The sequence below is a fragment of the Ranitomeya variabilis genome, chromosome 4 (assembly GCF_051348905.1).
Source record: "Ranitomeya variabilis isolate aRanVar5 chromosome 4, aRanVar5.hap1, whole genome shotgun sequence".
Classification (NCBI taxonomy): domain Eukaryota; kingdom Metazoa; phylum Chordata; class Amphibia; order Anura; family Dendrobatidae; genus Ranitomeya; species Ranitomeya variabilis.
The window spans coordinates 393,788,288-393,815,858 of record NC_135235.1 but is presented as its reverse complement, the minus strand read 5'-3'; the positions used below and the strand labels follow the sequence as shown (position 1 = coordinate 393,815,858).

Genomic DNA, 27,571 nt, shown 5'->3' with positions numbered 1-27,571 from the left:
TTAATAAACTTCTTGAATGTGGTTTTGAGCAGCTTGAGGGGTGCAGTTTTTAGAATAGTGTCACACTTGGTTATTTTCTATCATATAGACCCCTCAAAATGACTTCAAAGGTGATGTGGTCCCTAAAAAAAACATGGTGTTGTAAAAATGAGAAATTGCTGGTCAACTTTTAACCCTTATAACGCCCTAAAAAAAAAAAAAAATTGTTTCCAAAATTGTGCTGATGTAAAGTAGATATGTGGGAAATGTTATTTATGAACTATTTTTTGTGACATATCTCTCTGATTTAAGGGCATAAAAATACAAAGTTTGAAAATTGCAAAATTTTAAAAATTTTCACCATATTTCCATTTTTTTCATAAATAATCGCAAGTAATATCGAAGAAATGTTACCACTAACTTGAAGTACAATATGTCACGAAAAAATAATCTCAGAATCAGCGGGATCCGATAAAGCGTTCCAGAGTTATAACCTCTTAAAGTGACACTGGTCAGAATTGTAAAAATTGGCTCGGTCATTAAGTACCAAATTGGCTCTGTCACTAAGGGGTTAAAGGATTTGTGATCCTTGGACTTGCAGATGCCTTTTATTTTTTTGAATTACTGACTTGCTGTGATGATCATTTGAAAGCTTCCTCCACATGAGTCCATTTTTATCAATATTAACCCCTTAAGCCCGTATGACGTACTATCCCGTCGAGGTGGGGTGGGCCTTAATTCCCGGTGACGGGATAGTACGTCATACGCGATCGGCCGCGCTCACGGGGGGAGCGCGGCCGATCGCGGCCGGGTGTCGGCTGCATATCGCAGCTGACATCCGGCACTATGTGCCAGGAGCGGTCACGGACCGCCCCCGGCACATTAACCCCCGGCACACCGCGATCAAACATGATCGCGGTGTACCGGCGGTACAGGGAAGCATCGCGCAGGGAGGGGGCTCCCTGCGGGCTTCCCTGAGACGATCGGTACAAGGTGATGTACTCACCTCGTACCGAACGTCTTCTCCCTGCAGGCCCCGGATCCAAAATGGCCGAGGGGCTGTATCCGGGTCCTGCAGGGAGCACTTCCGGGTCGGAGCAGGCTGCAGATGAAAGCTGCAGCCTGCTCCGATGAAAGTATGATCGCAGATCTGATAGAGTGCTGTGCACACTATCAGATCTGCGATCTGTGATGTCCCCCCCTGGGACAAAGTAAAAAAGTAAAAAAAAAAATTTCCACATGTGTAAAAAAAAAAAAAAAAAAATTCCTAAATAAATAATAATAAAAAAAAAAATATTATTCCCATAAATACATTTCTTTATCTAAAAAAAACAAACAAAAACAATAAAAGTACACATATTTAGTATCGCCGCGGCCGTAACGACCCAACCTATAAAACTGGCCCACTAGTTAACCCCTTCAGTAAACACCGTAAGAAAAAAAAAAAAAAAAACGAGGCAAAAAACAACGCTTTATTACCATACCGCCGAACAAAAAGTGGAATAACACGCGATCAAAAAGACGGATATAAATAACCATGGTACCACTGAAAACGTCATATTGTCCCGCAAAAAACGAGCCGCCATACAGCATCATCAGCAAAAAAATTAAAAAGTTATAGTCCTCAGAATAAAGCGATGCCAAAATAATTATTTTTTCTATAAAATAGTTTTTATCGTATAAAAGCGTCAAAACATAAAAAAATGATATAAATGAGGTATCGCTGTAATCGTACTGACCCGAAGAATAAAACTGCTTTATCAATTTTACCAAACGCGGAACGGTATAAACGCCTCCCCCAAAAGAAATTCATGAATAGCTGGTTTTTGGTCTTTCTGCCTCACAAAAATCGGAATAAAAAGCGATCAAAAACTGTCACGTGTCCGAAAATGTTACCAATAAAAACGTCAACTCGTCCCGCAAAAAACAAGACCTCACATGACTCTGTGGACCAAAATGTGGAAAAATTATAGGTCTCAAAATGTGGAGACGCAAAAACTTTTTTGCTATAAAAAGCGTCTTTTAGTCTGGTTTCACACTTGCGTTTTTATCTGCATGCGTTTTTTAAAAAAACCGCATGTGTGAAAAAATGCATGTAAACGCGGTAAAACGCATGCGTTTTTATAGAAAAACACAAGAAAACAAGAAAAAAACAAAAAACCCTAACCCTACCCCTAACCCTACCCCTAACCTGAAATACGTGGCACTGAAATACGTGGCACTGAAATATACGTTTATATACGTATATACGTATATAAGTGCCACGATATTTCAGTGGCCACGTATATAAGTGCCACGTATTTCAGTGCCACGTATTTCAGTGCCACGTATTTCAGTGCCACGTATTTCAGTGCCACGTATTTCAGTGCCACGTATTTCAGTGCCACGTATTTCAGTGCCACGTATTTCAGTGCCACGTATTTACGTGCCACGTATTTCAGTGCCACGTATTTCAGTGCCACGTATTTACGTGCCACGTATTTTTCAGTGCCTGAAATACGTGGCACTGAAATACGTGGCACTGAAATTCGTGGCACTGAAATTCGTGGCACTGAAATATCGTGGCACTGAAATATCGTGGCACTGAAGTATTTACGTGCCACGTATTTTTCAGTGCCTGAAATACGTGGCACTGAAATATGTGGCACTGAAATACGTGGCACTGAAATATCGTGGCACTGAAATACGTGGCACTGAAATACGTGGCACTGAAATACGTGGCACTTAAATACGTGGCTCTTAAATACGTGGCACTTATATACGTGGCACTTATGACTGTCAGAAAATGTTCAGTAAACGGTTAGGGGTAGGGTTTCAGGTAGAATTGGGGAGCTTCCACTGTTCAGGCACATCAGGGGCTCTCCAAACGCGACATGGCGTCCAATCTCAATTCCAGCCAATTCTGCGTTGAAAAAGTAAAACAGTGCTCCTTCCCTTCCGAGCTCTCCCGTGCGTCCAAAAAGGGGTTTACCCCAACATATGGGGTATCAGCGTACTAGGGACAAATTGAACAACAACTTCTGGGGTCCAAGTTCTCTTGTTATCCTTGGGAAAATAAAAATTTGGGGGGCTAAAAATCATTTTTGTGGGAAAAAAAATATGTTTTATTTTCACGGCTCTGCGTTGTAAACTGTAGTGAAACACTTGGGGGTTCAAAGTTCTCACAACACATCTAGATAAGTTCCTTGGGAGGTCTAGTTTCCAATATGGGGTCACTTGTGGGGGGTTTGTACTGTTTGGGTACATCAGGGGCTCTGCAAATGCAACGTGACGCCTGCAGACCAATCCATTTAAGTCTGCATTCCAAATGGCGCTCCTTCCCTTCCGAGCTCTGTCATGCGCCCAAACAGTGGTTCCCCCCCACATAGGGGGTATCAGCGTACTCAGGACAAATTGGACAACAACTTTTAGGGTCCAATTTATCCTGATACCCTTGTGAAAATACAAAACTGGGGGCTAAATTTCATTTTTGTGAAAAAAAAAAAAAAATAATATTTTCACGGCTCTGCGTTATAAACTGTAGTGAAACACTTGGGGGTTCAAAGTTCTCACAACACATCTAGATAAGTTCCTTGGGGGGTCTAGTTTCCAATATGGGGTCACTTGTGGGGGGTTTGTACTGTTTGGGTACATCAGGGGCTCTGCAAATGCAACGTGACGCCTGCAGACCAATCCATTTAAGTCTGCATTCCAAATGGCGCTCCTTCCCTTCCGAGCTCTGTCATGCGCCCAAACAGTGGTTCCCCCCCACATAGGGGGTATCAGCGTACTCAGGACAAATTGGACAACAACTTTTAGGGTCCAATTTATCCTGATACCCTTGTGAAAATACAAAACTGGGGGCTAAATTTCATTTTTGTGAAAAAAAAAAAATAATAATATTTTCACGGCTCTGCGTTATAAACTGTAGTGAAACACTTGGGGGTTCAAAGTTCTCACAACACATCTAGATAAGTTCCTTGGGGGGTCTAGTTTCCAATATGGGGTCACTTGTGGGGGGTTTGTACTGTTTGGGTACATCAGGGGCTCTGCAAATGCAACGTGACGCCTGCAGACCAATCCATTTAAGTCTGCATTCCAAATGGCGCTCCTTCACTTCCGAGCTCTGTCATGCGCCCAAACAGTGGTTCCCCCCCACATAGGGGGTATCAGCGTACTCAGGACAAATTGGACAACAACTTTTATGGTCCAATTTATCCTGATACCCTTGTGAAAATACAAAACTTGGGGGCTAAAAAATCATTTTTGTGAAAAAAAAAATATTTTTATTTTCACGGCTCTGCGTTATAAACTGTAGTGAAACACTTGGGGGTTCAAAGCTCTCAAAACACATCTAGATAAGTTCCTTAGGGGGTCTACTTTCCAAAATGGTGTCACTTGTGGGGGGGTTTAATGTTTAGGCACATCAGGGGCTCTCCAAACGCAACATGGCATCCCATCTTAATTCCAGTCAATTTTGCATTGAAAAGTAAAATAGCGCTCCTTCCCTTCCGAGCTCTGCTATGCGCCCAAACAGTGGTTTACCCCCACATATGGGGTATCGTCGTACTCAGGACAAATTGCACAACAACTTTTGTGGTCTAATTTCTTCTCTTACCCTTGGGGAAATAAAAAAATGGGGGTGAAAAGATCATTTTTGTGAAAAAATATGATTTTTTATTTTTACGGCTCTGCATTATAAACTTCTGTGAAGCACTTGTTGGGTCAAAGTGCTCAACACACATCTAGATAAGTTCCTTAAGGGGTCTACTTTCCAAAATGGTGTCACTCGTGGGGGGTTTCAATGTTTAGGCACATTAGGGGCTCTCCAAACGCAACATGGCGTCCCATCTCAATTCCAGTCAATTTTGCATTGAAAAGTCAAATGGCGCTCCTTCCCTTCTGAGCTCTGCCCTGCGCCCAAACAATGGTTTACACCCACATATGGGGTATCAGTGTACTCAGGACAAATTGCACAACAATTTTTGGGGTCCAATTTCTTCTCTTACCCTTGGGAAAATAAAAAATTGGGGGTGAAAAGATCATTTTTGTGAAAAAATATGATTTTTTATTTTTACGGCTCTGCATTATAAACTTCTGTAAAGCACTTGTTGGGTCAAAATGCTCACCACACATCTAGATAAGTTCCTTAGGGGGTCTACTTTCCAAAATGGTGTCACTTGTTAGGGGTTTCAATGTTTAGGCACATCAAGGGCTCTCTAAATGCAACATGGCGTCCCATCTCAATTCCAGTCAATTTTGCATTGAAAAGTCAAATGGCGCTCCTTCCCTTCCGAGCTCTGCCCTGCGCCCAAACAATGGTTTACACCCACATATGGGGTATCAGCGTACTCAGGACAAATTGCACAACAATTTTTGGGGTCCAATTTCTTCTCTCACCCTTGGGAAAATAAAAAATTGGGGGTGAAAAGATCATTTTTGTGAAAAAATATGATTTTTTATTTTTACGGCTTTGCATTATAAACTTCTGTAAAGCACTTGTTGGGTCAAAGTGCTCACCACACATCTAGATAAGTTCCTTAGGGGGTCTACTTTCCAAAATGGTGTCACTTGTTAGGGGTTTCAATGTTTAGGCACATCAGGGGCTCTCCAAATGCAACATGGCGTCCCATCTCAATTCCAGTCAATTTTGCATTGAAAAGTCAAATGGCGCTCCTTTGCTTCCAAGCTCTGCCATGCGCCCAAACTGTGGTTTACCCCCACATATGGGGTATCAGCGTACTCAGGACAAATTGTACAACAACTTTTGGGGTCTATTTTCTCCTGTTACCCTTGGTAAAATAAAACAAATTGGAGCTGAAATAAATTTTGTGTGAAAAAAAGTTAAATGTTCATTTTTATTTAAACATTCCAAAAATTCCTGTGAAACACCTGAAGGGTTAATAAACTTCTTGAAAGTGGTTTTGAGTACCTTGAGGGGTGCAGTTTTTAGAATGGTGTCACACTTGGGTATTTTCTATCATATAGACCCGTCAAAATGACTTCAAATGAGATGTGGTCCCTAAAAAAAAATGGTGTTGTAAAAATGAGAAATTGCTGGTCAACTTTTAACCCTTATAACTCCGTCACAAAAAAAAATTTTGGTTCCAAAATTGTGCTGATGTAAAGTAGACATGTGGAAAATGTTATTTATTAAGTATTTTGTGTGACATATGTCTGTGATTTAAGGGCATAAAAATTCAAAGTTGGAAAATTGCGAAATTTTCCAAATTTTCGCCAAATATTCGTTTTTTTCACAAATAAACGCAAGTTATATCGAACAAATTTTACCACTAACATGAAGTACAATATGTCACGAGAAAACAATGTCAGAATCGCCAAGATCCGTTGAAGCGTTCCAGAGTTATAACCTCATAAAGGGACAGTGGTCAGAATTGTAAAAATTGGCCTGGTCATTAACGTGCAAACCACCCTCGGGGCTTAAGGGGTTAATGTTACATTTTTTTCTTTAGGATTATGTACCAATAAAGAAATCGGATGACGACAACATTACAGAACCGTTATCTCCTGCACATGAGAAAGAGAATGATGAGAAGATCCTGGACCTCACCAACAAGATCATTGAGCTGCTGACTGCAGAGGTGACGTTATATAGTAACCCCAGAGATGACCTGAATAACCATGCTTTTTCCCTCCACTTACTGAGTTCCTGTGCTCTCAGCAGCATTGGCCTTGCACAGTAGTGACCAAGCCAGTAAGCTGGGTTACCAATGTGTTATCCCTGTAGTTAAATGCTGTTTCAGTGCTGATTAAAGGACCCATTGAGAGGTAAAAATAACAGTGTAGAATAGTTGGTCAGGAGAATGGAGGTAGTCGTTAGGTAGGTACTCACCTTGTGCAACCATCAGGCATTACTAAAAGTGTTAGTAACATGTTATCAGCTGCGGCTGCCCCCAGTAACTAGCTTGAAGACAATAAGTTAAGCAGTTAGGCTACTTTCACACTAGCGACGTACTCGGCCCGTCGCAGTGCGTCGTACCGACGCTAGCAGTGAATGCGCCGCACAACGGGGGCAGCGGATGCTGTTTTTCCACGCATCCGCTGACCCATTGAGAGGTGCGGGGAGGTGGGGGCGGAGTTCCGGCCGCGCATGCGCGGTCGGAAATGGCGGTCCGTCGGCGGCAAAAAACGTTACATGTAACGTTTTTTGCAGCCGACGGTCCGCCACAACACGGCGCAACCGTCGCACGACGGTTGCGACGTGTGGCAAAGCATCGCAATGTGACGCTAATGCAAATCAATGGTGAAAAAACGCATCCTGCAAGCACTTTTGCAGGATACGTTTTTTCAACCAAACGACACATAGCGACGTGCAGTGCACGACGCTAGTGTGAAAGAGGCCTTAGTGAATTTGTTAAAAACCAAAGTAAAAAGAGAGAACAAAAAAAGGGAGCTAATATATAGTAAAAGAGAGCAACGCTTTTCTGCAGCCTGTGCCTTCATCAGGCAGAAGTGTAGTGACATTCATGGAGGTAGCCTTGGGGGATGTGCAGCGGATCTGCAGCGCTTTTTATGGTGCAGAAACGCTGCAGATCCGCAAGTGATTTACAGTACAATGTAAATCAATGGTAAAAAAAAAAATTCTGTGCTAATGGTGCGGAAAATTCCGTGCGGAAACGCTGCGGATTAAAAGAAGTAGCATGTCACTTCTTTTTTGCAGATCTGTAGCGTTTTTGTACCCATTCCATTATAGAAATCCGCAAGGGTAAAAAACGCAGTAAATCCGCAAAAAATCCGCAGCAAATCCGCACAAAAAACGAATCAAATCCACACAAAAAAACACGTCAAATCTGCACCTGCGTTTTCTGCCAAGAGATGCAGAATCCGCACCAAATATTCCTAAACCTAATCCGCAACATGTGCACATGGCCTTAAAGGGATTATCCGGGACTTTTGCTGTTTTCCTGTGGGGCTAAGAACATACCAGCATGTTATTTAGATTGTGAGCCCCATTGGGGACAGTGACAATAATGTGTGCAAACTGTAAAGCGCTGCGTAATATGTTAGCGCTATATAGAAATAAAGATTATTATTATTATTAGTTACTAGCTGCTTGCCTGTTTTGCCATGTGATGATCTCTCCAGGCTCAGAGCGGTCACTGACTGGCAGTGATTTTCCTGCTTCCAGTTCCTTCTTTTCCGCTCTTTTTCCACGTTCATTGACAGCCTAACGCAACTGTAAACCAGCTGTCAATCAGCATGACATCGGCAGTGACTCTGTATAAAGAGAGCAGAATAGTATGGGAGGAAACTGGGGCTACCTGGAAGATGGCCACACAAACACTGGGAGAACATACACACTGTGAAGAGTGCAGCGGCCAAGGTAAACCCTACAGCATTCTCATCAGTGGATCTGAGGCAAATGGAAAACCTAACTTCTTAAATGGTGGTCTGATGGCTTCCTGAGAGGACGCATCTCTCTGTGCTCCTCATCTCCGTGACCCTCCATCCTGTGGTAAACCACCTTCCTGACTGAATCTCTCCCTGGAGCTTCACTTCAGGAATCCCCTGCAGCAGTTTTGGAGTGGTGCTTAGTCACAGAGCAGTGTTTTCCTGCTGCGGCCTAGCCTGCCCTGGCTGCAGAGCTGTGTGGATTCTGCTCAGTCAGCTGTAACGCAGCTGCTCCTGAGACCTGGTGGGTAATTGAAAGTGGAAGAGAATGGTGCGGGTGAAGTCCAGGGTGCTGTGGTGAATTGGCATCAGGAATCCACAGGAAAAGCTGGGTGAAGTGACTTCATTAATGCTTCTCATGTGGAGCCCAGCATAAAGTAGCACCTGGTGCTTCTAATCCATATTGCACAGTGGTTCAACAGTGTAGGACAGCTTCCTGCTTCAGCAGTGTTCCTGACCCGTGACTGCAGACAGTATAGCTTAGTGGGAATGGCCTCCCTGACTGACCTGAGTTTACTGACATTGTCAGAGGCCATTTTCTCTGTGCTTTATTTTCTGGATTCTTGTGGAACACTGCCACCTGCTGATATTTAACAGTAGCACAGCCTATATATTAGACCTAAAGTGAACCTGTCAGCAGGATTGTGCACAGTAACCTACAGTGTCAGGTCGGCGCCGTTATACTGATTAAAATGATACCTTGGTTGATGGAATCCGTCTTGTGGTTGTTGTTTAATCTTTATTTTCAGTTTTGAGTTAGTGATCTTCTCGTGCTCCGAGGCGGCCTGTGGGGGGGGTCTTCATGTGGTGCTCTGTTCCCTCAGTGACCTGCCCCCTAGTTTACATAATGAATATTATATATATTGGATATTATATACACATGTGGTGAAAATTGTTGTTACCCCTCGTTTAATGACAGAAAAACCGACAATGGTCACAGAAATAACTTGAATCTGGCAAAACTAATAATGCCTGTCCCAACTGTCTGTCACAATGACGCTCCTCCTACTGCTCCCTCCACAAACCGCTCCAGATTATGAAAACTCTAATGCCAGGCCTCCCGAGCTCACGGACCTCATACACCAGTAAGGGTAATTATGCCCTGATGGCGGCCCTGAGTAGGGGGATGTTTATTTCTGGCTTTGCTGGGCAGAGACCCTTCTTAAAGATAGGGAGATGTCTCTGACTACTGAGGTTGAAAGGGCAGAGTAGGCATACATTGCTAATCCCCAGGCCTCGTGTAAGCAGCAATGGGCCCCGGAATTACTTATTCTGACAAAGGAGCAAACACAAAAGAAAATGCTGGCGACGGAAGCTGCCATTCTTGGGGTTGAGGATAGTTATTGGCTTGCTTGGCTCATTCCGAAGCCACCTCCTATATCCATTCTGTGTGTCAGGAATCCACAGTGGGAATTCCATACAGACCCACATCTGACTAATGAGATTTTTGGGGAATTTTTTATCAAGATTTGTAAACTTGTCTCCCAGGTTGTAAACTCCTTTCTACCTGGTCTTCCCCTTTGATGCTTGTGCCATAAGCAATCAGAGGCACTAGATGCCCCGATTAGTGAAGTGATAGAAGATGCTACTAAAGTACAACCTTCTGGGAAAACTCCTGGAACCAATGGTTTGGTAAGGGATTGGTACAAGACTAATTGTGATTTGGTTAAACATCGTTTGTTTGAGCTCTGAGATTTTTGAGATGGGAGCTTCCTGACTCAAAAGGGAGGTGCTGCCAGTGGTCTTACTGAAGCCAGGGAAGGACCTCATGTCTCCTGATTCTTACCACTCTATGTTGTTACTTAATATATTAAAACTCTAGCTAAAATTCTTGCTTTGAGATTGAGTCTGGGTCTGTCATCATTAGTACATCCAGACCAAACTGGATTCATTCCAAGTAAAACCCCAGCCCTTAACATTCAACCTTTGTTCTTAAATATAGCAACTGCCCGTGATGATCCTTCTCCTGTTTTTTTAGACTATTTTTTAGATTTCTGTGATAGAAAAGTAATTATAATGGCATGGAAATCCATGGAAATCCTCCCCTGTAGGCTCCATTGGCTGCAATTAGACAATAGATATTTTCCATTATATAAAGTCCTCTATACTAATTGGAGATGTGCTTATAAGTTTGGTAAGGTATAGGGATGGTGGTCAGCAATAGCAGCCTTCTGTATGTTCAGTGCTCTCATATGCCTGCTTGAGGCGGTAATGAATGACATTTTGGGGGATGGGGCATGGAAATGGAGACCGGTATGATTGTGTGTTGTCTATGAGGATGTATGTACTAAGTGTATATATAGGACTCTTTAGTTGTTAATTATTATTTTCATTGTCCTTAAAAAATGGAAAAATGGAAAATAAAGCCTTTCAAAGAAAGAAATGCACATGAACTCTTTTTGCAAACATGCCAATACTGGTTTATATCTGTAAAATCCTCAGAATAAAATGCTCGTGGCAAGTTTGGCATCAGTTTTCAGTTTGGGGTTCCGCGATGATGGTTGGTATTGGATCCCATGTGACTACGCTTGTTGCTCCCGCTCCCTTTGTCTGAATATGCAAATAGGTTTTGTCTATCTCTGTCCTTGGTTTATTGCTGTAAGATTACGGTCAACTGTTTTACTTATCATCTTTTTACTTGCCCATGTTTCTTTATTCACCCTTCTTGCCTCCATTTTTTAATGTTCTCCTCCAATAGCCACCCCCTAATTCGTCCAATAATATTTTGTGTCACCTAGGGCGAACACTTAAAGGAAGTGAAAGACGAACCCGCGACCAATACTGAAGAGGATGCTCGTGTATGGGCTACACTGACGTGCAAGGAGGAAGACCTCCCCATGAATATAAGTACTGGTAAGGTGCAATGGGATAGCTAGACAGTAGCATGCTCGACCCTACAATTATCTGAGACATTTAGGCTATGTTCTCAGAAAACGGAACAAAAATACAGAATTCTTTGGCAAAATGTACTTGTTTGCTTATTGACAGATGAAGGTAGGGGGCCTTCCATTCCGTGTCAATTTTTACAACAGAAGAAAAAATGCAGCATGCAGACATTTTTTTCTCTCACATGGACATGTGAACATAGTCTTAGCTACTTACCCTGTTTTTTTTGCTATTTGTATTTTCTTGGAGAAAATGGATGGAGTTCATCATCAGAGTTTCTAAAGCAGCATTTTGAGGAACGTGGGTTCGTACTTCTGTCCATACAGTGTTAGTATCTGTGCTAATATCAGCATTGCTGCTTCTCTTGGGATTACACACACTTTATATATTTCTTCTCAGAATTCTCTCTTAGCACCCCCCCCACCATGTGCTCACCAACCTATCCACTCTCTCTCCCCATGTGCTGACTTCTCCTGTCTGTGCTCTCTTTGACCTGTCTAAACCATGTGCTATCCCCCTTGTCTGCTGTCTCTCTCCTTCCTGTGCTGTGTTCGTGTACCGAACATACCACAGCTCCTGGTCAGGGGAGGAAGCAAAAGACAATACTGACATTGCAGCAGGAGATCGCAGAGGATACATTTTTTGAGGTAAAATATTGTTTAAAAACAGTCAGTGAAATATTTTACCTGACAAAAATGAATCCACTGTGATCCCCTGCTGTAACGTCAGTATTGTCTTTTGCTCCCTCCCCTGCCCAGGATATGTGGTATGCTCCGTACACGGTAAGACACAGGCAATGTTTAAAATGAACTTTCGTTTGTGGGTAAACCCCTTTAACGTGACCGACTTCCTCTGCCTGTAGACACGTCGCGCATCTGCCGCCGGGATCAGCCAAATGATTTACTGCACCTGGGTGGCATTCGTGCAGGTGCAGTAAATCAGACCGCCACCATCTTTGTGCAGACAGATAACGGCAGTCACATTAAAACTGCGCATGCGCTCCTCCTGTTCAAAGATGGCGGCGGTCAGTGAATCATTCGGCTGATCCCTGTGGCGGTGTATACAGTGTGTGTGTGTGTGGTGCGTACGGCGTATACAGTGTGTGTGGTGCCTACGGCGTATACAGTGTGTGTTTGTGTGTGGTGCGTACGGCATATACAGTGTGTGTTTGTGTGTGTGGTGCGTACAGCATATACAGTGTGTGTGTGTGGTGCGTACGGCATATACAGTGTGTGTTTGTGTGTGTGGTGCGTACGGCGTATACAATGTGTGTGTGTGTGTGTGGTGCGACGGTGTTCCGCTGGAGGATGGTACCACCAGCAGTTTCCATATCGAGGCACCCATCACTTGGGTGTCCCAATATGGTGGGCGGTAAACTTCTGCCACTTGGAATTCTGGGATCCGAACACATCTGGATGGAACAGGATGTGAAGACATTACAAGGTAAGTATATATTAGGATTAGGTGCAGAATACATGCGCTTTTGATGCGTTTCTGAAGTGGAAACGCACAAAAAACACGTGTAGGGTTTTTTCTACAGATTTTCTGCACCTAATGCTAGTCTATGGGAAAATCCGCACATAAAATTCAGCGTATCCTCAAGAGGAATTTACATGTTGCGGATTTTAATCATGCACCCAGGTGAGTTTACGCTGAGTAAAAAAGAAGCACGGTGGGCATGAGATTTCTATAAATCCCATCCACTTTGCTGAAACTGTAAGACACTGCATTTCTGACACAGCAAAAATAGGGAGCATGAAAAACGCATGAAAAGCTCAGGTGGGAACATAGCCTAAAAGTAAGAAAAAGATAGCAGGTTATTACTACATTAATCTTACTGACCAGCTGAATAAAGTTAACATATTAACTATGCCACTCGGTAAATGCTTTAAAAAACATCCATGAGCTTTGGGTCTCCTAGCCCATACTCGACAGCCTCATGCCAGTTCGTGCATTGCCGTCTGTACTCAAGACTGCAAAATACAGATGTGTGAAAAAGGCCTTATTGTTGTGAAATTGGATTCTGGGCTCCCCCGGTGGCCACTTGTGGAATTGAACTTGTGTGCATCATCCCCTCTGTTCACCTGCTCCTATCAGGATGTGGGAGTCGCTATATAACCTTGCTCCTCTGTCAGTTTCTTGCCGGTCAACAATGTAATCAGAAGCCTTCTGTGCTTGTTCCTGCTACTAGACAACTCCCAGCTAAGTTGGACTTTTGTCCTTGTGTGTTTTTGCATTTTGTTCCTGTTCACAGCTGCTGTTTCGTTACTGTGTCTGGAAAGCTCTTGTGATCGGAAATTGCCACTCTGGTGTTATGAGTTAATGCTAGAGTCTTAAAGGAATTTCTGGATGGTGTTTTGATAGGGTTTTCTGCTGACCATGAAAGTGTCCTTTCTGTCTTCCTGCTATCTAGAAAGCGGACCTCGATTTTGCTAAACCTATTTTCATACTACGTTTGTCATTTCATCTAAAATCACCGCCAATATCAGGGTGGATAAAAATCAATGTTTTTTTAAAAAAATCAAAAAAATCGGATTTTTTTGATTTAAATCGGATTTTTTTGATTTAAATCGGATTTTTTTCAATAAACTGCTTTTTGAGGAAAATATTTTACCATCCAAAGGTTCTTCCATCATGAGATAAAGCTGAGTTGTTTAACTCAGTAGAATAAAGGCTGTATATGTGTAACATTCACAATGCCATGCTCTTCCAGAGGTTTCTGTAGGATGCTGACTATCCAACAAGTTTGGGCATGTCAACTGAATGGAAAAAGAAACTAAACCAAAAGTGAAACCAAGCTAGAAGTGTGGAATTAAAGGGGCAGTATGAACAAAATGTGGAGGCTATTAATAGTTTATACAATTAAGACATGCTGCTTTTAAACACCTACCTATTGCCATATAGTAAAACAAAAAAGATTTTTACTTACTTTGGGGTCCCCCCCTCACCCTGGCGTTAGATCGTTGCCCCTAGTTTCGTCCGTGTAACTATGGGCGCACATGCGCACTGCTCTCACTTCTCATTTTAATCGTGATTTATATTAAAAAAACCTTTTGATTTAAATCAGTGATTTAAATCATGATTAAAATCATGATTTAAATCGATCCGATTTAAATAGAAAAAAATCTTTTGATTTAAATCGTGATTTAAATCATGATTTAAATCGGCGTGATTTAAATCAATCCACCCTGGCCAATATATGTGGGGGCCTCTGTCTGCCTTTTGGGAAAATTTCTCTAGAGGTGAGCCAGGACTGTCTTTTCCTCTGCTAGGATTAGGTAGTTCTCCGGCTGGCGCTGGGCATCTAGGGTTAAAAAACGTAGGCATGCTACCCGGCCACTTCTAGTTGTGCGGCAGGTTTAGTTCATGGTCAGTATAGTTTCCATCTTCCAAGAGCTAGTTCTCATATATGCTGGGCTATGTTCTCTCGCCATTGAGAATCATGACACCTTATACTGACTGGTAGCCTATAAGATCCTACCTCCAGCAGGGCCTAACAGACTTTGGCTTGTGGCAGACCCAGAGGCCATTGTTAGGCTTCCAGTTGTCACCCTGCAATTTTTTATATTGAACTGACTGGGGGACAGAGGGAGCCAGGGACAGGACTCCTGTTAATAGACTAATGAGAACTGACACGTTCCATTAGTACCTGAAACAGCATGAAAGTGACAGACAAACGGTTCAAGATAATGTTTCTTTTAAGGTGGACAACCCCTTTACGTGGCTGTTTCCATATTTTATATAGATCAGTCCTGTCAAGACTGCCCACAAGAAAATGTCATTGGAATTCAGTGTGATGAAGAGGGGAAAATTGCTACAAGCTTAAGTTCAGGTAATCAAAGCGATTCCTTCAAAATCAGCCTACAGTAGTTACATTTGTTGTAGTAAAAGGTCCACCACCCTCAATAAAGGCACCCCGATGAGTGGCGTAGGCTGGAGAGGATGTATCAGACATTTCTAGACACCTGGTCCATCATGTTGTAGTCTCTGTAATACTTGTAAAACATCTCTTTCCATTTTCCTTTTCAGGTAAATCAAAAGTCAGTCATATGCATCAAAGACCAGTGGATGCAGCAGACAACATTGCTGATTTCCCAGATGGACGCAGAATGGATTCCTTTGAGACAATGGTACATGATGATTTTATTGTTTGTGTAAAGCAAGATAAAACAGGTTTTGACTGACATGTATAAATGAGTGCGATGGTTAAAAAATGGCTGCTCTCCTGAGATGGGATCTCGTAACTGCTTTCAGATCTCCCAACATCTTTAAAAAGCAGGCTGGTCTGCATATGAGTCTACAAGGACGTTCTAGAGTCAACAGCTGCATGGAGATTAAGCCGCTGCAGGAGTGGGGAGCCAGCTGTCAGACACAGCTGAACTCCCCATAGGGAAGGCAGAAATGGTTTATTACCACGTCTGCTTACTGATCAGGGCGTACACAGTGCTGAACAAGCTGATAGAGCTTCCCTCTCCTGTTCATCATCTGAGTGCGGGGAGGGAGCAAAAGCTGTTTGGTCTCAGAAGACAGAAAAACAAGTATTTTAAGCAAAAAAGTATTTTAATGTTCAAGTGCTTTCAACAGTGTTTTATGACTTTATGGAAGCATAGAATGTGAACTAATTTTAATGGGAGTCTGTCATGTCCCAAAACTGATATGAAACTGTTTAGCCTCTAGAAAACTCATACTTGCACTGTAGATTTTTGTAAATGTGTTGTGTAGTAAAACAGTTTTACTACATGTGTAAATGAAGGTGCTTAGGTATACCCTTGGCGTGGTCACGAGTTTGGTCCGTTCGCTGCACACAGGATCACACAGGAGTCTACAGCTGCTATACAGAAGAGGAAGATTAGCGTGCTCTGTACACACTAACATGGTGCACATTCTCATCCCTCTCATGTCATCATCAGCCTCCACTGCTTTATGATCCTGTGCGCAGTGAGCGGCCACTATACACAGGGGAGTGGGATGAGAACTCTGCCCTTGCACACAATGACACTGTGTATGCAGGTGATCGGCCGCTCCAGTGCCTATTTATGTAGGGCTGGGGAGTTAGATCAGGTGGCGTTCAAAAGCTTGTGCTGCCAATGTCCATGATTTTAGGGGAGGAGTAGTGTAATCAAGAGGGTGGAACATTGCACCGAAGTCCACTCATTTACATAATGTTTTAAACTTTTATAAAATGCAATTACTACTATCTACATTACCAGTATAATTTTTTATAGGCACTAAATCCCCTATGTGAAGATCTAAATAGTTACATTTCAGTTTTGGGTATGACAGGATTTCTTTAACCCCTTTCTGACATCTGACGTACTATTCCGTCCATGTGACCCGGGCCCGTATGACCATGGACGAGATAGTACGTCATGCCCTTTAATGCGACACTGCGACTTAAATCACGGTGATAGCATTAAAATTCCAACGCCATCTTACCTGGAGGAAGATGGTGTCGGCATCCCAGGGCCTGACTCCGCCCACCCGATCTCTGTGATTGGCTGTTCAATTCTGCGCAGCCTTTCCAGCCTTTCTCATTGTTTCAGCCAATCAGATTATCATATCCAGTTATCAGTGCTCGTGCCTGCCATTTTCCTTTTTTTTCACCCCCCTTTGCGCCACCTGACTACAACCGTAATTGTTGATCACTGATCTCTGCCCGATCTCTCTTCATCCACCCCAATCCCCCCTTCCCCCTCCTTTTATCCCCCTCCACCCCCCTTTGCACCGCCTCCAAGCGCACATTTATCAGCCGCCGAGCGTGGATTGGTGATGCAGTTCACCGATCAACATTCGTGCTCTCTTTTTTTTTTTCTCAGTCCCCTTTGCACCAACTCCGTATGCACATCTCTCAGCCGCCGAACTTTGATAAGTGACGCAGTTCACTTCTGAGAGCTCATGCCTGCCGAATTCCATTTTTTTCACCCCCTTTGCACCACCCCAGTGCGCATATCCAGCAGCCGCCAAACTTAGATAAGTGAAACAGTTCACTTATCAGAGCTCTTGCCTGCTCTTTTCCATTTTTTTTACCCCCCCTTTGCGCCACCTGACTACAACTGTAAGTGTTGATCCCTGATCCCTGCCCGATCTCTTCATCCACCCCAATCCCCCCAATCTCCCCCTTCCCCGTCTTTTTACACCCATCTACCCCCCTTTGCGCCACCTCCGTGCACACATTTAGCAGCCGCCGAACGTTGATAAGTGAAGAAGTTCACTTATAAGAGCTCGTACCTGCCGGTTTCCATTTTTTTTTCACCCCCCGTTTGTGCCAACTCCGTACTCACATCCCGCCGCCGCCGAACTTTGATGAGTGATGCAGTTCACTTATCAGAGCTCGTGCCTGCCATTTTCCTTTTTTCTCACCCCCCTTTGCGCCACCTGACTACAACCATGTGTTTTGATCCCTGATCCCTGCCCGATCTCTCTTCATCCACCCCAATCGCCCCATCCCCTTCCTTTTTGCCCCCTCCACCCCCCTTTGCGCCGCCTCCGTGCACATTTAGCAGCCGCCGAGCGTTGATTGGTGACGCAGTTCACGACCAACACTCATGCTCGCTTTTTTTTCTTAGCCCCCTTTGCGCCAACTCCGTACGCACATTCCACAGCCGCTGAACTTTGAGAAGTGACGCAGTTCACTTATCAGAGCTCGTGCCTGCTGGTTTCCATTTCCCCCCCCCCCTTTGCGCCACCTGACTACAACCATAAGTGTTGATCCCTGATCCCTGCCCGATCTCTCTTCATCCACCCCAATCCCCCTTCCCCCTCTTTTTACCTCCCTCCACCCCCCTTTTCGCCGCCTCCGTGCGCACATTTAGCAGCCGCCGAGCGTGGATTGGTGACGCAGTTCACCAATCAACACTCTTGCTCGCTTTTTTTTCTCAGCCCCCTTTGCACTAACTCCGTACGCGCATCCTGCAGCTGCCAAACTTTGATAAGTGACGCAGTTCACTTATCAGAGCTTGTGCTTGCCAGTTTCCTTTTTTTTCACCCCCCTTTGTGCCACCCCCCGTCCGCACATCCAGCAGCCGCCGATCTTTGATAATGGAACAGTTCACTTATCAGAGCATGTGCCTTGCTCTTTTACACTTTTCTTTTCACAGGCATTTTTTTCTCCCCATTTGCTTTTTTTCTTTTAGCTTTTTCTTTTCAGACAAGTTTGCACCAATCACTATCCCCCCCCCCACACACATACAGTTATAAATAAAGTACACACAAAGCACCATATGCACACAAAAAATGTCCTGCCCGTCACGTTCGTCCCAACAGCGCTATTCAGTGGAGGAAGCATATTCTTTCCTTGCCTTCGACACTGATAACGAGGGAGAGGATCCCACATTGCTTTACTTTTCAAATTCTTCATCCTCTTCCTCCTCCTCATCTTCCTCCTCTGGTTCTGCAGAACCGCCACACAGATGCCCTAGGACAGAAGATGAGGCAGCGCCCACTCCTGAAGATGAATCATTCGAACCCCGTATGGACCTTGCCCCCCGTAAATTACGAGCCACTGATTCCTGATTTTGTGGCAGAATCAGGAATCAAGTTTGACATCACCGCCCTCACAGAAATAGACTTTTTAAAAGTCTTTTTCTCTGAGGATTTTATTAACCTCATGGTGGGACAAACTAATTTATACGCTCGGCAAAACCTCGGTTCATCATTTTCTAACTGGTCTCCTGGAGACGCAGTTGAAATGATGCAGTTTTGGGGCCTTGTCCTTCATATAGGGATCCTGAAGAAGCCAGAACTTCGGCAATATTGGAGTATTGATATTTTATGCAACACTCCAGTGTTCCGAATGGCCATGGCCCGGACGTGTTTTGAGGCCATCCACAAATTCCTGCATTATTCCGATAATGCACAGTTCCCGCACGAGATGACCCCAACTTTGACCATCTGTTCAAAGTTCAGCCAGTCATCGAACACTTCAACAAAAAGTTTGCTGAAGTGTACGTGCCCCAAAGGAACGTCTGCGTGGATGAGTCCTTGGTTCATTTTAAGGGAAGGCTCAGATTCCGTCAGTGCCTGCCCAGCAAGAGGGCCAGGTACGGAATCAAACTCTATAAGCTGTGTGAGAGTACCTCAGTACCTCAGGGTACACCTGCAGCTTTAGAGTATTGAGAGTATACGAAGGAAAGGACACCAGGATTAAACACCCTGAGTGTCCCCCTGTCATGGGAGTGAGTGGGAAAATTGTGTGGGATTTGGTGCACCCACTGCTGGATAAAGGTTATCACCTCTACACCGATAACTTTTATTCCAGCATCCCACTCTTCAAATCACTCTCTGCGCAAGGTACCACAGCCTGCGGTACTGTCCGTAAAAATCAGAGAAGCCTCACGAAAACGCTACTTGGGCCGATGCTCAGAAGGGGTGACAGCAGAGCCCAATGTAGCGACCACCTGCTAGTGGTTAAGTACAAGGACAAGAGGGATGTCTTTCTCTTGACCACCATACACGGTGATGGCAGCACCCTCAGCACTGTACGGGGTACCTCTACACAGGTCAGCAAACCGAACTGTGTACTGGGGTACAACAAAAACATGAAGGGCGTGAATCTCTCCGATCAACTCCTCTAACCGTACAGTGCTTTGAGAAAGACCAAGGTGTGGTAAAAAAAGCTGTCCGTGCACATCGTACAAATTGCAATGCTCAACGCTTTCCTGCTGTCACGATGTGCACGCCACAACAATACGTCATACCTTCAGTTCCAGGAGGTAGTGGTTAAGGCACTGATATTTGGCACTCAGGAAGGAGCGGGCCCCAGTGCTTCCAGAACTGGTGCTCGTATCATACCAGGTTAGCATTTCCCAGGGGTGGTCCCGCCAACTGAAAGAAAAAGTAAGCCGCAAAAAGGTGCCGAGTGTGTTACAAAAGGGGAATACGCAAGGACACCATTTATCAATGCGACACCTGCCCTGACAAACCTGGCCTGTGTATGAAAAATTGCTTCAAATTTTACACCTCCATGCACTACTAATTTACTTAGATTTACAGGAAACAGTAGATTAGTTCCAAAAAGTGGGCACATCTAGATAAGTTCCTTGGAGGTCTAGTTAATGATGTCACTTGTGTTTTTTTTTTTACTGTTTAGGCACATCAGGGGCTCTGCAACTGGAACGTGACACCCTCAGACCATTCCATCAAAGTCTGCATTCCAAAATGTCACTACTTCCCTTTAGAGCCCCGATGTGTGCCCAAACAGTTTTTTCCCACATATGGGGTACCAGCGTACTCAGGTCAAATTGGACAACAACATTTGGTGTCCAATTTCTCCTGTTACCATTGGGAAAATAAAAAATTGGGGACTAAAAGATCATTTTTGTGGGCAAAAAATAAGATTTTTTATTTTCACGCCCGGGCATTATAAACTTTAGAGAAACACTTGGGGGCTCAATGTTCTCACCACACATCTAGATAAGTTCCTTAGGGGTCTAGTTTCCAAAATGGGGTCACTTGTGGGTGGTTTCTACTGTTTATGCAGATCAGGGGCTCTGCAAACGGAACATGATGCCCGCAGACCATTCCATTAAAGTCTGCATTTCAAAACGTCACTACTTCCCTTCCGAGCCCCAACGTGTGTCCAAACAGTAGTTTTCCCAGACATATAGATTACCAGCATACTCAGGACAAATTGGACAACAACTTTTGGGGTTCAATTTCTCTTGTTACCCTTGAGAAAATAATAAAATTGGGGACTAAAAGAGGGATTTTTGGTACTCACCGTAAAATCTCTTTCTTGGAGCCTTCATTGGGGGACACAGATATGTGTATGCTGCTATCGCTAGGAGGCTGACACTTGGCAAAAAAAGGAAAATAGCTCCTCCCCAGCAGTATACAGCCACCGACAGGCACAAAGCAACTCAGTTGGTGTAAAAGCAGTAGGAGAAACAACGAAAAGCTCAACATATGTACCAACCCAAAACAAAGGCCCAACAATGGTACAAACATTAGGGAGGGTGCTGTGTCCCCCAATGAAGGCACCAAGGAAGAGATTTTACAGTGAGTACCAAAAATCCCTCTTTTTTTATCGCTTCATTGGGGGACACAGGTAACCATTTGATGTCCAAAAGGAGTTCCAAGGGTGGGAACAGAAAGAATGCCAAGAAAGCGGACTTAAAATGGGTTGTTCTCAGACCTCAGAATGCTCGAGGTGTCATGAGTTGGAGGCTGACTTCATACACATGATGTGGAGGTGTCCAGTAATACATACATTCTAGCAGGAGGCTACCACCTTCTTGTCATCCCTAATAGCAATACCAATTCCCCTGGATCCCTTGGTGTGCCTGTTTGAGGTTGTGGAAGAAGATAATTGGGACCATTATATTAAAATATTTCTCAGAGAGACGCTATTTTTGGCTAGGAAATTAATTGCTCTGAGATGGATGGGTAGTTTACACCCAACACTGAGATCCTGGGTAGAACTTGTCAATTCAGTGATTCCATATGAAAACACGGTCTATCAAAATAGAGGGTGCCCTGGGAAATTCTCTAAAATATGGGACTTCTGGAACTCAACACCCGTCACTATCTAACAAGTGCCTAAGAATATTGATGTGGAGGGGATTTGCCCAAACCACATTTACAGATGCGTCGGTTTTTCCAACAGAAATGTTAATTTTTATTTATTGTAATGTAAATAGTTATTGGGTATCGATCTCCAAGTTTCAAGGTCGACGTTATATGCGATTCAGTAAACGTATACTGAGATAATAAGTTAGAACGAGTGGTTAGATGTATGTGAAACACAGTCATATGAAAAAGTTTGGGCACCCCTATTAATCTTAAGCTATTTCAGTTTCATATATCTAATAACTGTTGGACACAGTAATGTTTCTGCCTTGAAATGAGGTTTATTGTACTAACAGAAAATGTGCAATCTGCATTCAAACAAAATTTGACAGGTGCATAAGTATGGGCACCCTTATCATTTTCTTGTTTTAAATACTTCTACCTACTTTTTACTGACTTACTAAAGCACTTTTTTTGGTTTTGTAACCTCATTGAGCTTTGAACTTCATAGCCAGGTGTATGCAATCATGAGAAAAGCTACTTAAAGTGGCCACTTGCAAGTTGCTCTCCTGTTTGAATCTCCTCTGAAGAGTGGCATCTTGGGCTCCTCAAAACAACTGTCAAATGATCTGAAAACAAAGATTATTCAACATAGTTGTTCAGGGGAAGGATCCAAAAAGCTGTCTCAGAGATTTAACCTGTCAATTTCCGCTGTGAGGAACATAGTAAGGAAATGAAAGAACACAGGTACAGTTCTTGTTAGGGCCAGAAGTGGCAGGCCAAGAAAAACATCAGAAAGGCAGAGAAGAAGAATGGTGAGATCAGTCAAGGACAATCCTCAGACCATCTCCAGAGAGCTGCAGCATCAACTTGCTGCAGATGGTGTCACTGTGCATCGGTCAACTATACAACGCACTGTGTTTTTTTGCTGCCATGCATAACGCCTTTTTGTATTACCAAACAACTCAATCTTGGTTTCATGAGTCCACAGGACCTTCTTCCAAAAAGAAATTGGCTTCTCCAAATGTGCTTTTGCATACCTCAGCCGACTCTGTTTGTGGCGTGCTTGCAGAAACGGCTTCTTTCGCATCACTCTCCCATACAGCTTCTCCTTGTGCAAAGTGCGTTGTATAGTTGACTGATGTTCACCAACTTCGCGTACCAGGCCCATCTTGGCCAGTCTGGAGCTATCAGGATTATGGGAATCCCTTCTGCCTTTATCTTTTTACAACTCTCGGAATCAAGGGGAGAGACAGAAAAAGATAAGGCAGCTGAAACTGGGGCCATGGGATCACCAGGGCATTTCAACCGATGGCCAGCAGATCCCGAGCCCTGGCTACGAACTGAGGAACCTTGTAGTTCATCCGAGATGTCACCTCTGCTATATTTGATTGAATATGGCAGGATTGAGAGACCACTCGCCTGATGCGAGACCCTGTCGGCTCAGAAAATCGGCTGCCCAAATTTCCACCCCTCGAATATGAACGGCTGAAGTGGCAGGGACGTGCCGTTCCGCCCATCTCAGGATCCTTGTCACCTCTGACATGGCCTGATTGCTGCGGGTTCCGCCTTGATGATGTATGTAAGCCACAGCCGTGGCGTTATCCGACTGAATGCGGACCGGCTTGCCTGCGAGGAGCGACTGCCAGTGAAGAAGAACAAGGAAGATTGCCCTGATCTCTAAAAGATTAATGGGGAGAAGGGCTTCCTGAGCGTTCCAGCGACCCTGCGCTGCGTGATGAAGGAAGACCATTCCCCAGCCGAGGAGACTGGCATCGGTGGTGATGACCTGCCATCGGAGAGGGAGAAAAGACCTCCCACGCAGGACCGAGGCGGACAGCAACCACCAAGTCCGGGATTGCCTCACTCTGAGAGGCAGGAGAACCGGTCGGTCCAAGGAAACAGTTCTCTTGTCCCAAGCAGGCAAGAGGGCCAGCTAAAGGGGCAGTGTGTGGAGCTGGGCAAAAAGGCACGGCTTCCATGGAGGCAATCATTTTCCCCAGGACCTTCATGCAGGACCGTAGAGGAAGGGGGGCTGGACGCTTTAGAGAGCGGATCCCCTGGCAGAGAGAGGCAAACTTCTCCTTTGGAAGAAAGACACGAGCTTGAGCTGTGTTGAACTGCATACTTAGAAACACCAGGCGCAGAGCTGGGATTAGAGAGGACCTCCCTGTTGACTATCCTGCCTAGACGGATCAGAGTGTCCAGAGTGATCTGAAGACTCTGGTTGCAGTCTTGTCGGGACAGTCCCTTGATCAGAAGATTGTCCAGGTAGGGGATTATGAGAATCCCCTTGGAGCGAAGGATGCCATGACCGCCACCATGACCTTAATGAATACTCTGGGAGTAGACGCCAGGCTGAAAGGAAGGGCTGTGAATTGATAATGATCCTCCTGGTTCACAAACCGCAGGAATCTCTGGTGTTGCACACAAATCAGAATGTGGAGATAAGCATCCTAGATGTCTAAGGAACAAAGAAATTCTCCTGGTTCCATGGAGGTGATCACCGAGCGTAAGGACTCCATCCTGAAGTGGCGGATCCGAACCTGATGGTTCAGCTGCTTGAGGTCCAAGATGGGACGGAGCGATCCATCTTTTTTTGGGACTACAAAAAGATTGGAGTAGAACCCTGAAAATTGTTCGTTCCAAGGAACGGGTATAATTACTCCTGAACGAAGAAGGGAAGAGACGGCCTGAAGAATCCCTGGGGCTTGGGATGGCAGTTTTGGCGGGCGAGATAGAAAGAAACATCTGCCTGGGGAGAAGAAAAGTCGATCTTGTAACCGGACGTAACAATTTCTCTGACCCAGGTTTCGTCGACCACCGACAACCAAGGGTCTCTGAAAAGAAGAAGTCTGCCTCCCACCCTGGAAATATTTCCAGGTGGGGGTGACCCGTCACTTAGAGAGGAATTTGTGAGAGAGGGACCTCGAAGACCTTGAGGGGTGGCCCTTAGGCCTCCAGTGAGGTGCAGGTCTGAAGGATGGCTTCCTTCTTTCCTTTGGGGCAGACGAGCGGTCATCCTGGGAGGTAGTCCCTGAGGAGCCTGAAGAGGAGAAATATCGAAAAGGCAGGGGCCCTTCCTTGTTAAAGGGACGTTTAGGTCTGGACTGAGGAAGAGAAATACTCTTCCCCCCCCCCCAGTTGCGTCCGAAATTATCTGGTCCAGCCTGGACCCAAAAAGCCTAGAACCCTGAAAGGCCAGGTTGGTGAGAGACTTTTTAGATGTTGGATCCGCATTCCACGCCTTCAACCAAAGGATGCGGCGTATGGCAATGATGTTGCTGCTAGCTCTGGCGCTACAGGCAGCCGAATCCAAGGAGGCAGCCAAAAGGTATTTTCCGGCATGAGCAATCTGGTCCGCCAAATCTGCCAGCTCATCCGGAGGGGCTGCTGCCCTGGCGAAGTATTTTGGCCCAGGCGGAGATGGACTTCACCACCCAAGTAGAGGCGAAGCTGGGGTAGAGAGAGGCACCAGTCGCTTCAAAGGCCGACTTGGCCAGGGACTCAATCTGCCTGTCTGTAGCGTCCTTAAGAGACGTGCCGTCCGGCAAAGACAGAACTGTTTTGGAAGATAGGCGGGAGACCGGCGGGTCCACTACAGGTGATTCTGCCCACTTTCCGACAAGATCGAGACTAAAGGGATAGAGAATGTCCAGCTGCTTCCTTCCCGAGAAGCGCTTACCTGGATGTTCCCAATGTTTAGCCATAGTCGCCTCAAACTCCTTATGATTAGGAAAGGTCCGGGAAGGACGTTTTACCCGTTTGAAGGAGACGGATTGTTGCTCAGCAGGAACATCATCCTCTTTCAGTTTGAGTTTGCGTAATAGCCAGGATAAGGCTACCTACCATTTCCTGCATCTTTGAAGTCTGGTCGGTATCAGAATCAGATCCGGACTGGGATAGCAAATCCGACCCACAAGCCGCCTCTGAGGAGGAGGAATGGGGAGAGGGGGGCATCCTTGGAGATACAGAGGGGCCCGGGGAGCTGGATGAGGAGCTAGAGCGAGCTCGCTTTCTAGACCTTTTATCCGATCGGTCCCTGCTAAGGTCGTGGTCAGGTGCTTGCGAATCGCTCTGAGAGGCTTTCGGAGCACTGGTGGCCGCAGATATGTGGAAGGCATTCTAGGACCTGAACCAGGGACTGGGAAACTTTAGTCAGGTCAGAGACCGACTGAGACATAGCAACAGCCCACTCCGGGGGGAGGGGTGTGCTCGCATCCCGGGCGTTAGGGCGCTCCTGTGGGGCAAACATGGTGGAAGGACTGCAGCACGGGCAGAAAGGAGAGGATTGACCCATGGACCACTTTATTTTGCAAAAGCGGGCACAAGCGTAATGAACCACAGTGGGTCTAGAGTGGGGGCGAGAATCCTCTGCAGAGTTGAGCATAAGTCAAGCTTGAGGTACTGCTGAGGAGAGGAACTGCTGAGGAGAGATATAAAAGAAGGCAAAGGAGAGAGAAAGCTGAGCCTGCAGCAGAAGACCCAGGATAGCGTTGTTCCCCTAGACCGGGTTCCAAGGCAGAAGCAGTGAGTCTGAAGAGCAGGGACACGGAACAAAGATGGCCCCGGCAGAGCAGGCACAGCAGCTCTGCCGGGGCCATCAGTATAATACTAATCAGTATAATACAAATAAAAATATGTCTATCACTCATGAGGCTCACACACCTTTAGGCTATGGATTCTTTAGAACATTCAAGGTTCAACTTGTTAAAGTTTTATACTTTAATAACAAAAGGGTCAGTGCTTACAATAAGAAAAGGTATAAAAATATGATAATAAAAAGACATACAACTTATGCAAAACAGTATCAAAATAAACAGGAGAAACTTACAGAAGTTATCTAACTGGTAGTTGCTTCTGCTCCCTGAGGGTAGGACGAATGTAGATTGGATCACAACAGCTTCTCAGGCTGCCCTCATCGTGTGAACACAATTCTCTGTCTGCAGCCTAAATTTATAACTTTGGTCTGAGGTCAGGTTTCTAGACCGGCCTCTCAGGACACTATCATAACTGCTGCCTGTTTGATTGGGCCACGGCCGCGCCCCCAATGAATATATTATTCTCTCTGTGGAGAGGTTCTCAGGGGTAGATTACCTCAGGCTGCAATTCAGCATCTCCCCTCCAAGACCTCAGAGGTGTCAAGTGTTCCTTTGTTCTTGGCCTTAGCCAGACCTCCTGGTGAGATAGGGAGACACAATGTCTACTAATCCCAAGGAAGTACCTGTTAACACCTAGGATTAACTTGCCTAAAGGACAGATGTTAACATTATCACTAGTCACACATATAACCCTAGACATATGTCACTACACACATATATATATATATATATATATATATATATATATATATATATATATATATATATATATATATATATATATATATATACATATTTCACCACAGAGCTATTTTCCTTTTTTTGCCTAGTGTCAGCCTCCTAGCGACAGAAAGATCATTTTTGTGGGCAAAAAATAGGATTTTTTATTTTCACACCCGGGCATTATAAACTTCAGTGAAACACTTGGGGGTTCAAAGTTCTCACCACTCATCTAGATAAGTTCCTTAGGGGGTCTAGTTTCCAAAATGGGGTCACTTGTTGGGGGTTTCCACCGTTTAGGCACATCAGGGGCTCACCAAATGAGACATGGCTTCCAATCTCAATTACAGCCAATTTTGGTTTGAAAAAGTCAAACTGCGCTCCTTCCCTTCCGAGCCCTGCCGTGCGACCAAACAGTGGTCTTCCCTCCACATATGGGGTATCAACGTACTCAGGACAAATTGGACAACAACTTTTGGGGTCCAATT

General features: G+C 44.7%; 1 protein-coding gene across 3 annotated transcripts in view; it reads left to right on the top strand.

The window, feature by feature from the left end:
• LOC143764871 (uncharacterized) overlaps positions 1 to 27,571 on the top strand; it is a 123,563-nt gene that overhangs the window by 61,748 nt on the left and 34,244 nt on the right. For all 3 annotated transcript variants that reach the window (XM_077250926.1, XM_077250927.1, XM_077250929.1), the window contains exons 3-6: positions 6,432 to 6,560; positions 11,109 to 11,223; positions 15,002 to 15,088; positions 15,286 to 15,386. In XM_077250926.1, the coding sequence (XP_077107041.1) occupies positions 6,432 to 6,560; positions 11,109 to 11,223; positions 15,002 to 15,088; positions 15,286 to 15,386 (432 nt within the window). The remainder of the gene's footprint in view (positions 1 to 6,431; positions 6,561 to 11,108; positions 11,224 to 15,001; positions 15,089 to 15,285; positions 15,387 to 27,571) is intronic.